This window comes from Planococcus citri, chromosome 2, assembly GCF_950023065.1.
Source record: "Planococcus citri chromosome 2, ihPlaCitr1.1, whole genome shotgun sequence".
NCBI classification, from domain to species: Eukaryota; Metazoa; Arthropoda; class Insecta; order Hemiptera; family Pseudococcidae; genus Planococcus; species Planococcus citri.
Genome location: NC_088678.1, coordinates 78,805,846 through 78,818,431, shown reverse-complemented (window position 1 = coordinate 78,818,431; position 12,586 = coordinate 78,805,846). Strand labels below are relative to the sequence as shown.

The 12,586-nt window shown below is 34.5% G+C and overlaps 1 protein-coding gene across 3 annotated transcripts; it reads left to right on the top strand.

Moving 5' to 3' along the window:
* The first annotated feature begins 751 nt into the window (after positions 1-751).
* LOC135837854 (juvenile hormone esterase-like) lies at positions 752-12,358 on the top strand. Of its 3 annotated transcripts, none has more exons than XM_065353267.1 (16): positions 752-1,500; positions 1,851-2,001; positions 2,077-2,365; positions 2,450-2,568; positions 2,696-2,843; positions 3,928-3,992; positions 5,188-5,332; positions 5,451-5,579; positions 5,700-5,850; positions 5,991-6,176; positions 6,261-6,457; positions 6,554-6,719; positions 6,861-7,060; positions 11,532-11,673; positions 11,794-11,923; positions 12,016-12,358. In XM_065353267.1, the coding sequence occupies exons 6-16, from the start codon at positions 3,988-3,990 to the stop codon at positions 12,167-12,169; spliced, it is 1,605 nt and encodes a 534-aa protein (XP_065209339.1). In that variant the 5' UTR covers positions 752-1,500; positions 1,851-2,001; positions 2,077-2,365; positions 2,450-2,568; positions 2,696-2,843; positions 3,928-3,987; the 3' UTR covers positions 12,170-12,358. The 3 variants fall into 3 exon arrangements, with proteins under 3 accessions (XP_065209339.1, XP_065209340.1, XP_065209337.1); XM_065353268.1 differs by having other exon boundaries at positions 3,800-3,992; XM_065353265.1 differs by lacking the exons at positions 752-1,500; positions 1,851-2,001; positions 2,077-2,365; ... (1 more) ...; positions 2,696-2,843; positions 3,928-3,992 and having other exon boundaries at positions 4,512-5,332.
* The last annotated feature ends 228 nt before the right edge of the window (positions 12,359-12,586 follow it).

Below are 12,586 nucleotides of genomic sequence, written 5' to 3'. Positions count from 1 at the left end.
TTTCGCAGTAGTTGGCAAATCTTCTCCAAACGAACAAATCGTCATGCAAAAATTCCTAGAATTGAAAATGAATGAAGGAATAACACAGGTACGTAATTAGGTTCTAAGTCGGCTCTCCTTTGAGGACCATATTTTACTAGTAATTAGGTAGTATGCGAGAGCAATCCAATAATACACAGCTAGATATCTCAGCATGGAAACAATTTTCAAAAGGTTCCTACGTAAAAATAGATGGGCATTCCACGATAAGATTACTAACACAAGATTTACGTACTCTGATCGAAGAAATTGAAATGCACTCTTTCTTCTGGCTTGAAAGTCATTTCAAATCGATATTGAAAAACTGAATTTTCTACCCGTTCTATTATATTTTCAAGACTGGGGTATACGTTTTGATTTCCTGCAGCAGATACATCAAGAATTCTGAAAAGCAATCAGTCATCTTAAGAAGAAGGGCCAAAAGCAAAAGATCCTCTCGATCTCGAAGTCGAATCAATGATATGATATACTCAAGTAATAACTTACTCGCTTGAATATGCTATGAGACATGATGGAGCGCCTTATTTGGAACCAGCATCTATTCAGCTCTGTTGATATGTACTTGAGAAAGATGAACATCGAAGTTTACATTTGACCGTTTCAGTTAATTATTAGGTACTCATTTGGCTGCATAGATGTCTTGAAATACAGATGCTTCATGGTATATCGTAATGAAGTTATTGAATGATAAGTATCTGAAATAAAGTCATTGCATTATTTCTCAGATAAAGTATACTGGAGCCAGGTTCTGCTCTATGTTCACATGAACCACGCACCACCGCCAGTACATCTAGAGCTAGAGCATTTCCATGGTTTCCTTCATCCCAAATAAACAAAAAGAATAATAGCAAATAATTTGAATCATATACCTACCATAGTTGAATTATAAAGTGGAAAAAGAGTACTTCATTAGTTCATTACTTTTAGCTCTGTTCTATTCGCTGCTCCGAGCAACTCCGAGTTGCTTCGAGCAGCAATACTGTGTTCTATTGGCACATTTTTACTCGGAGTAATCCGTCTAATCGTTCTTTTCGCAAGGAGTAGAGTCAAAAGAGCTGCTCTAGAGCAGGTTTTTCTACACCTGCTGAAAAGGAAGTGCAGAAGGAGTAGAGTAAAAAGAGCAGATTTTTTAAGGCGACATTTTTTTTTTTTACAATCAGTATTCCGACATTCCGTTTTACGAGTGTTTATTTTCTTTTTTTTGTTGAAATTTAGTTGTTTTACAAGGTGTTCTTGGATTTGTGTTCTTTTCGAAGACTCATTTCCCCTACTCTCTCTACTCTTTTATCAGTTCCGGAGAAAATCACGAGAGTACACAGAGCTACTCGGAGTAGCGAATAGAACAGAGCTACAGTCTTACTTTCCATTCAGATCCGGAAGCGTGAAAACGTGAAAACTGAAGGTGATAACTAAATCGAAGAACCAGCATCCAGGAACAAGGACATGCACATGATTGATTGGGTAATTTGTAAAACATCTCAAATGATCTATAAGACATTTTTGAATTAAAAACTCAAAATTTAATTAAAAGTTGAATTATAATCAGCAATCAGCCTGAGGCTTTACCCCATTCCACCCCTCCATTGATTGTATTCTTATCTTATCAGTCCGGTGGTCATGGTGGTGGGGATAAGGGTGGGGATGGTGACATTGGTGACATTTCTGATATGCGCAAACTCGTGCGCATACTGCTCATTTTTGAATCGCAAGCTCTTATCAATAATTTTTTACAATTTTTTAATATTTTTTTAAAATTTATATATTATATATATTATATAGACTAGTAATTACCTGAAATAATCACTAATTAGTTTGACATGCACATGCATTTCGAAGACCAACGTTGGACGGTCGGAAGCGCCGGATTTGCCTATAAAATGAAATTTTACATTTCTCTTCTCAATTATTCTCTCATACTGTCATACAGAAGCGATATACGCTCTTAGCTGTTGCCGGTAACAGGTAAATTGAGTGTTTCACATTAATTTCATTCATTTTTGATTACATTACACTGAAATTCAAATTCTGTTGTTACAGTAGGTGTAGGTAAAGGTAACCGTTTGTCAAGTAACCAAAGGAATTTTATTCGTACATTGAGCTGTTTCAAGAATCAAGCCATGGCTGCCCAAATATTGAATCACTTCGAAGTTCAAAGCATAGAAGCAGGTTTTGAAGGGGGGAAAACATCAGCATTTCAAGTTCCAACGTTGACATTAGTTTCAATAACCAGCTAAATACTTGAGCAACTGAATTTTGACTTTGAGTAATAGGTACTCTTTTAAGGAAAGTGAACAGGCCAAGACTGCTCAACGTCCACCATTCAACGGTATATCTAGAAGAGATTCCGATGATATCATTCTACCTTATGATTCACTGATTATTTTGAAACCTTGTTTTATACATGTTGCAGTTCAGATAATGAATGAAACGTACCATAACGACCATAATCAATGATAGTTTTTATCAATGGTGGTCACCGGCACGCGTCACTACAATGAACAATCAGTTTAGCGTTCATCGCACGAGAAAGTAAGGACCGCATAATGATACGATATCTTTTCGCAGTAGATAGAAAATCATCGATTTAAATTGTCGTTTTTGTTTTGATAATGTTTGAGTTTAGTACCTATTATAGAATGAAATTATCAAATTTTAGCATTTCTGATTACCGAACACGGAACACGAAGCCATACCCTATATAGATGGTTCCTCGAAAACACCGTTGATGGGTCAGAAATACACCGACGATTACTGCGGGACTGCTGAAAATCAGATTTCTGTACTTGGGAGAATGCACCGACGATGTAAGTTCTTCGTTAGCATTAATTTTCCCCTTATTTGACGACGAATTTCTAATTTTTTAAAAAAAATAACCATCGTTTGAATTGAACATCGATGTCAAATTATCGGTTCATTATTACATATACAGAAAGTTCATAATGACGTAACTTGAGTACAAGTGAAAAATATCGAAAATGATACACATTTATCAAAAGTTACATAATAGTAATTTAGTTGATTTCAACTTGTAAAATTGTTCCGGTGATTGACGAAGGGTATGGTGTGGTGAACGAGATAACGTCCAAAAAAACATGCATTTCTTATATTTTTAATCTAATCAGAAGGAAAGTAGCAATGTTAACGAATTCTTCTTTCAGGTCATTTTAGCAATCTGAACGTTACACGATTTATCAATTTATTGCATATTTTAAAGGATTAAGATCAAAGAATGCGACTAAAATTTAAATTCGAGTGTAAATACCTACTAAATAGGTATAGCTTTCTGGGTGTTTGTTAAGAACGTAGGTAGGTACTAGGTACCCACGTTTGGGAAATCATTGCTAATTTATGTCAATGATGTAATGATGTACGTACGTTGCGATTGATGGGAAAACACTAAAACAATACCTACGTATACTTGATTGATATAATCATATAAAAAATATTTACATGTTAGGTTATCATTCTTTTTTGAAAACAGAGGTGCCTAAGAGTAGTAAATAGCTTATTTATTATTCGAGATAAAGATAATAAATCGGGCTATTTACTCAGAATCATCCTAAAAATCCCAAGTTCATTAAGAAAATGTTTAATTTGATAAAGTTTATAGTTTGGCTTTGCTGTTTTACCAATTCATGGAAAGTTCCAAGTAGGTATCAACGGAAGAGGAAGAGTGGAAAATTTTCCATTGCATTTGGTCATTCGTGGAATATTTTTAATTCAAACATGATTGTCTTATACTGTAATATTATCATTGTAGAATTGGCAAAACATGTTCGTTCTGAGGCTTAAAATTCACGAACCTCTCCTCCAAGTTTCGAAATTTCTCGACAATCTGCAACTTATGCTGTCTACATACTACGATGGTTGTGTGCTTGTTTTTCGCAGGATGAAGTCATGAAGTGAACTAATGAAGAACCGAAGGCGAAAGTAGATTATGGATCACAAATGATGTAGGTATTCTCAAATCCGGAAAGTACGTTGTAGGTGATTGAATCATTCATTTGCATACTCTCGTATTCATTTTTTTAACACTCGTACAAAATACCGATCAACTTACGAAAATAATAGGTAAATAAAATCCTAATGCAAATAAGTACCAGTTATACTGCTACTTGCTGTAGTACCTATAGTGATGTTAGACTCACTGTAAACATGTGGGCAAGAATATTAATGACCAATGGTTTATTATTATTGTCATATTCAGCGAACTGAAACTGCATCAAGTTCAGTGGTTCTTCGAGTTGATATTCGAATCATCGTTGCCAGTTGATTTGTCATATTCTGCAAACTGAAATGTATCAAGTTCAGTAGTTCTTCGAGTTGATATTCGAATCATCGTTGCTAGATAGTTGATTTGCCATATTCTGCGAACTGAAATACATCAAGTTCAGTGGTTCTTCGAGTTGATATTCGAATCATCGTTGCCGGTTGATTATTCATTGATTTGTCTAGAGGTACTACAGTCACGATTTAAAAGTAGATAGGTGGGGTACTTTCGGTTTCAACGACCGTCTATCCCCTTCGGCGATTATTTACCGTGAAGATTATCATAATTCTCGTACAGTACTTTTCTACAATGTAACACGTTCAAAAAATCGATTCCTCTATCTTAAATTTTGTATTTCGATAATCTTTTTTTTTTGCCACTGATTTTCTCACGAATAACTCCCTAATTAATCGTTAAGATGGATTATCGAATTTCTTTTTTTTAAAAAAAATTCACCCAGGTGGAAATGGATTTAATCGCACGTACGAGTACTTAGTTGTGTGTGTTAATGTAATTTGTGATTCAATCTGTACCACTGGACTCGTATCTGTCGTATCAAAAAATTACTAATCTGTTTTAACCATGTTTATGCATACCTTATGAAGTGAGACAGGCTTGTTGAATATATATGTGTCTTTCGTAACCAGTTTTCAGTAGAATAATATTTCTCTTCGCGTACGAAAACATTTCGGTTTCATTTGTGATCGCATTTTTACGTTGAAAGGTTTCTCGTTGTTGAAAACATGTGATCGTTAATTTTTCTCAGCTTTGTTATCAGTAGATGTATTTTTTTAGTATTAATTTTGAAGTGTTCGCGAAATCTTTTTAGTCATGAGTTCGTACAATCGACCGGTTTTTTATTTATTTGTGATTCTTAGTTATAGTTTTGCGAATTGCATCGTATTGCGTACGAAGCAAGGAGTTTTGAAAGGAGATGTTTCGAGTAGTAGAAATGGTCGGACGTTTTATTCTTTTTATAGTATTCCATATGCCGAACCTCCTGTAGGAGAATTAAGATTTCAGGTAAGTTATTAACTCGAATCAAAGCTGAAAATTATTATTATTTTTATCCTATATTATTGGTCACGAAAAAATGATTTTTTCGAAGCTGTGTAATACCGAATTCTTCAATATTTTTTAGGATCCGGTACCAGCCAAGTCATGGGAAGGTGTAAGGGATGCTACGATTTTACCACCTATTTGTTTAAATTTCGAAGGCGAAAAATTTGGTCAAGAAGATTGCCTCTATTTGAACGTTTACACACCTAAAGTAAGTCGTTATTCGAAAATGTAGGATATTTTACGAGCTGTAGACACTTACCTATCATTTAATTGGTGAAAATTTTTTTCAACATATTTTTAATTCAAATTACACGATGTATTTGATCAGATTTCAAACGAAACGTTATTACCGGTGATGGTTTTCATTTACGGAGGTCGTTTCATGTTCGGTAATGCTCTACCTGATCGATATGGACCACATTACTTCATGGACAAAGATGTTATTCTGATCACGTTCCATTACAGACTAGGAGTATTCGGTAGGTACCTGCAGCTAAATTCATCTCCCCTAATTTGCAATTTGATTCGCGTTATCTCGAAATACTGACGAGTTTCTTCATTTTTAATCACGATAAGTTTGCAAATGAACCTTAAATCTAATTATTCGTGTATTTTGCAGGCTTTTTAAGCACCGAAGACGAGGTAATTCCCGGAAATTACGGATTAAAAGATGGTGTAGCGGTACTTCAATGGGTACAAAAGTATATCGATGATTTTGGCGGTGATAAGGACAGAGTTACCGTATTCGGAGGAAGCTCAGGATCTATTAGTGCTGCACTGCATTTAATTTCTCCTCTGTCTGAAGGTATCACTTGGATCTTTTTGACTGATGCTACGTTATAATTTGATCGTATATCGTAAAATACCATAATACTGAATTACTTCGCAGGATTATTCCACCGAGTCATTTCTCAAAGTGGGGTTCCTCTCGAGATAGAAAAACCAGGAAAAGCCAGATTAAACGCTTGGAAATACGGTTCTCTAGTCGGATGTGATGGAGACGACGTGAAAACTTCCGAAGATTTGTTAAAGTGTTTGAAAAATATTTCCGCCGATGAACTGAATCTCCAAAATAACGGATTATTCGTACGTGTGTTCACTGTTCACGCTTTGAGTCGTATTTCTTCTTCTACATATATGAGTAAATCTTGTCAAATTAGCCATATATGATGTCATTTGCAGACTTTTTCAGTAATGATGCCCAATCTACCTTGGAGTCCTGTTATTGAGAATGAAAAAGTTCCCGGTGCATTTCTAGTCGACGAACCGAAAAAATTATTGCAGAGGAAGTCTGAAGTACCTTGGATGTTGGGTATGAATTCTGATGAGGGTGGAATGTTAGCCTTATGTGAGTATAAAGTAGGAATTACCATATTGCTTTTTCTAATTTGAGTACTTATTCGTCTTGAACTCTTGAAGGGTGTTTATGCCAAGTAAGGTGATTCTTGAATTACATAATTGAATTCATTTTTTTTTTTTATTTTGACAGTTACGTATTTTGGATTTGATGGTAATTCCGGGGTGCAGAAAGAATTAGAAGCGAATCACAAGATATATTTTCCTTCGATATTCAGATACGGCGATGGAATTCAAAACAACACCGAAAAACTTGATTTGCTGACGGAAGCGTTGAAATGTCATTATTTTGGCGAAAGAAACATATCTCAGAATATTTATGGATTCGCAAAAGTAAGATAATTACAAGGGTCGTAGTTACTCGTTTAATTTTTTAACATTTTGGTTGTAGAGTTACCAAGTGTAGCAAAAAATCTCGCTTTTTGTCAAAGGTGCAAAAAGTCTCGTTTTATGCTGAAAATTGCAAAAAATGATCGCATTTTCCCAAAAGTTTCCATAAAGTCAATTTTTTTTCTAAAATTACGCAAAAGTCTCACCTTTTTACAAAAATTTTGCATTTTTGACAAAAAATTAAAAATTGGGGAAAAGTACCACTTTTTTATTGTTAATAATTTAACAAAAAAGTCATGCTTTTTGCCATAAATTCACCTTTGTAGCAAAATTTGCTGAAAAGTCTCATTTTTTGTCAAGAATAACCGAAGTCTCGCTCAAAAAAGTATAAATTTCTTGCAAATTATTCTCAAAAAATTCTGATATCCAACATAAAACTGTCAAAGTTTTCCGTTTTGCCAAAAATCGACCAACATTTTTGCTTTAAAAAAAATGACCAAGAATAATATGTTCAATTTTTTGAAAAAAAATTTTTCTCAAAAATATTCAGAAGCCTCGCAACGTTGACCAAAAATTACGAAAAAAATCATTCTTTTCGCCAAAAATTGCTAAAAAAATTCTGCTTTTTGCAAAAAATTGATACTTAGAAGCTCTTGAATAAGAACTAGCAAAACTTTCAAAAAGTTTCTATTTTTTTCCAAAAATTTCAAAAAGCGCTACTTTTTTCCAAAAATTATCCAAAAATCTAGTTTTTTCCGGGAAATTGTCAAGTAGCCCTTCCCATTCGCTGAATTTGTCAGTGTTGCTTTTTGCCAGAAATTTTTGAAAAATATGTACTTACTTGGTTTTTCAAAAATGACAAGGTTGTCGTTTTTTTGCAGAAAATTCCACGAAGTCTTGACAACTAGTTTCTCATACGACTACGATTGCTATTATGTTACAACATTTTTATTTAAATTTTGCCTCTAAAATAAGTATATTAATTCTCGATGAATATGGTCTAGGTACCTCGTATCTACAAACTCTAGCCATAAAAATACTGCCAGTACTTACTTTGAAATGTTCGTCAGTCAAAAACTAACATTATACCGACTAAGAGAGATAGAAATTCGATCGAAATTTTATTTAAAGGTACATTAAAATAGAAATCAATACACAAATATGCTGGTGTTTTCCCTAAAATATGCAAATTACCTATGCATAATAATATTACGCTCATTCGTATGGAAATCGGCGGAGATCTTATCAAATATGCAGATGCACTTTTTATAATCCATTAAAAACCCTAGCTGCACTTACCTCGAACAGTAGACAACACTGTTCGCTGATTTTAAGTGGCTTGAGGAGGGAAAGCAATCTGCATGTTGATGAATTCATCAAATTAGCATCGGTTTTGACGAGTTTTCATGCAGAAAACTTTCATTAAATCTCAAATTTCAGTTTTATAGTAGGTTAATTTGGTAAAATTTTGAAATTCAGGCAGATTTTGTGGTATTTTCTGAAAAACAGAACTTTCTAAAAAACAGCTGGCGGCTCCAATCGATTAGACAAGTCGAAAATAGTAGTAATATTGATTATTTTTTTGCTACATGTGTTATACGAGTAGGTATCATTTGTAACAAGAAGCTCTTTATATCCGGATTCTTATCTACATCAAATTGTTTTTTTCACGTTTTATCATTTTTTGGTTACCTACTTTTTCAATACTAATCACTCAATAGAGTAGGAAAATAACGTAAAAAAGCGAGGGCAAAAAGGAAAAAATTGGCACGTAAAGTTTTTCTTCGGGAATGTGTTCAGATGAACCCCCTGAACTACCAAAAAAAAACCCGAACCTCTAGCTTAACCCTGGACCTGAAGCTAATTTTTTTAGGGGCCTAAAACCGGTTCCAATTTACGTTTTTTTGCGATTTACTCCGAAAATGTTAGGTTTACGATGAAAAGTACCATGACAAAAAATGTTCCCCTTCAAATTCTCGACAATTTGATACTACGCTCGATACCCATCCCTCAAGAGGGGTGTCTGAAAAAAGGGGTGGAAACAGTAGGTGTCTGAAAAAAAGTCAGTCCAATAAATTGATCAAAGTTACCACTTAATATCATTCGTTTTCGCTCAAATTTTTTTTACGAAGTCTACTCACCCAACTATTAATCACATCACCATTGATTGGTCTTCAGCCCTCCCAAGGGGTTGGTGGGGGATGCTTGGTTTTTCAAGTAACACATAACTGAATCATATATTTGAAAAACGAATCTGGGCATGCGATATATCGAATGGTATGTTTTCGAGGTCGCTGAGTACGAATATGAACGTTTTTTTTGTGTACCACCCCCCCATGTCCCTCTGGGCCCCAACAAAGGGGCCAAAATTTCAAAAAATCATCAAAAAGTCGAGTGATATATCAAATATAATGTTTTTGAGGTCGCCAAGCACAAATATGAACTTATTTTTGGGTCCCACCCCACAATGTTCCTCTGTGCCCCAAAAAAAGGGGCCAAATTTCTAAAAATCGTGGAAAGTCGAGTGATATATCGAATGGTATGTTTTCGACGTCGCTGAGTACGAATATGAACTTATTTTTGGGTCCCACCCCACAATGTTCCTCTGTGCCCCAAAAAAGGGGCCAAATTTCTAAAAATTGTGGAAAGTCGAGTGATATATCGAATGGTATGTTTTCGAGGTCGCTGAGTACGAATATGAACTTATTTTTCGGGTCCAACTTCACAATGTCCCTCTTCGCTCCAAAAAAGGGGCCAAATGTTGAAAAATCATGAAAAGTCGAGTGATAAGTAAGTATATCGAATGGTATGTTTTCGAGGTCGCTGAGTACGAATATGAACTTGATTTCTGCTTATAGTTCCTCAAAACTCCTTTACGCCTTTCTGAATAGGATAAAATTTTGAAAATTCGTTGAACATCGTGTAAATACGAGTAAATCGAATAGTATGTTTTCAAGATCGTTGAACACATATTTTTGGAATCCAAAGCACAATGGTTCTCAGCCCCAAAAAAGTTGACGAAAAAACATGGTGTGATCTTTTTCTTTAAAGATTCACTCCATCATTTTAGAAAACACTCTGAAAATTCATCTCAAAAATACTGATTGAACTAACTTTCGGCGGGAGGAGGGGAGGTGTAAGTAGAGCTACTCGCATTACCAAGGTATTATTGGGATCGCTGTTCAAAAAGTTTGAACGCTCATTTTGCAAAGAAAACATTTTACATCTCAATATTTTTCTTTAAAACGCTCACTCACCTACCAGGTTTTGTTTATTTTTCAATAGAAAATAAAATGGAACTAGGACTTTCACTGCGTGTTGTCGAATTTCATTGAAATAAAATGTATAATCATCCGACTAATTTCTATTTTTAAATTTTGTCTAGGTACTTACGTGCCACTCGAATTATATTTTCATGGGAAATTTAAATGAAATTAATCATTTATAAAGTTTCTTTTTTTGCTGAAAAACTCATAAATTGATAAAATATTTCAAAATAGAATCCCGAAAACACACCATTCGATACATTTCACTCGACTTTTCATGATTTTTCAAAATTTGGTCACTTTTTTGGGGCACAGAGGCAAATTATGGGATGGGACCCAAAAATAAGTTCATATTTGTGCTTGGCGACCTCAAAAACATTTCATGTATCACTCGACTTTTTGATGATTTTTGAAATTTTGGCCCCCTCGTTGGGGCCTAGAGGGACATTGGGGAGTGGGACACAAAAAATAAGTTCATATTCGTACTCAGCGACCTCGAAAACATACCATTCGATATATCACTCGACTTTTCACGATTTTTCAAAATTTTAACCCCCTTTTTGAGGCACAGAGGGGCTTTGAGAAGTTGGACCCAGAAAATGAGTTTGTATTCGTATTCAGCGACCTCGAAAACATACTATTCGATATATTGCATGTTCAGATTCGTTTTTCAAATATACATGATTCAGTTGTGTGTTACTTGAAAAACCAAGCATCCCCCACCAACACCTTGGGAGGGCTGAAGACTAATCAATGGTGGTGTGATTAATAGTTGGGTGAGTAGACTTTGTAAATAAAATTTGAGCGAAAACGAATGATATTAAGTGGTAACTTTGATCAATTTATTGGACTGACTTTTTTTCAAACACCTACTCTTTCCACCCCTTTTTTCAGACACCCCTCTTGAGGGATGGGTATCAAGCGTGGAATCAAATTGTCGAGAATTTGAAGGGGAACATTTTTTGTCATGGTACTTTTTATCGTAAACCTAATATTTTCGGAGTAAATCGCAAAAAAACGTAAATCGGAACCGGTTTTAGTCCCCTAAAAAAATTAGCTCCAGGGTTAGGAGGTTCGGGGTTTTTTTGGCAGTTCAGAGGATTCATCTGAACACATTCCCGAAGAAAAACTTTATGTGCCAATTTTTTCCTTTTTAAAACCGCTATTTGCCTGCTCTACAATTTACGGTTTTATTTTATTCTTTACAGATGTTCACTTCTTTGACTTATGTGAGATTGATTAACGAATGCGTCAAATTGTACAACGGACCTAAGTACGTGTATTATTACGGTCATCAGAATCGTGAATCGTTTATTAAGATGTATGCCAGTTATAGTAATCTGGATATGGGTAAGTAAAAGATGCTAAATAGGCATCCAACTAAATTGGATACTCATTTCTACTTAAATTTACTCTTATTGTTTAACTCTGTTTCGAGTTATACATATCTAATCGATTATTATAACGCAGATGTCATTCATGGAGATGAACTGATCAGCTTCTTTAACTGGTCTTCTGTGATAACTCCGATCACTCAAGGAGTAGATTTAGCAGTTTCCGAACAAATGCTCGACTTATGGACTAATTTCGCTGCCAATGGGTATGAAATAATCATACATTTGTATCTGTTAATCATTCTTCATTAAATAATACGTTTAAACTTTACTAATTTCGAGTTTCTGTTCATTTCAGAGATCCGAATTACAAATACGAAGATGAATCAATATGGAGACCTACGGTATCGTCTTCTGAAATTGATTATTTGCATATTGAAAACGGTACGTTCGAAATGAAAACCAATTTTGCAAAAGAAGAACTAGATTTCTTGGGAAGTCTTCCTATCTGACTGATATTTTTAATACTTGGGTATAAAATACCTATTAAAATGATTTTCCTGTGATATTTATACCTATAATGTATAATAAAGTCGAAATATTTTTATACTATTGTATTCGAAAAACAAAAAATTGTGATTGTTCATTTCAACGTAGGTAGATACCTATGTAATAAAAATACATTGTTTTTTGTTGTTTAAGAGTGATTTATTGCTTTAATGCTTGACTTAGGTATATAATTTATGCAAAATGGTCTACTAATCTATTTTTGAAAATGCGAGGATATATTCTAATTTATCCACGAGTCATTTAGGTCTATTTAAGCATGCCTGTCGTAGAATAACCGGTTAGTAGTTTAGATTCACGTTATAGGTACCTACCTACGTATTATTTTTTAAAACATGTACGTTCATGTACAAGTACGTTCG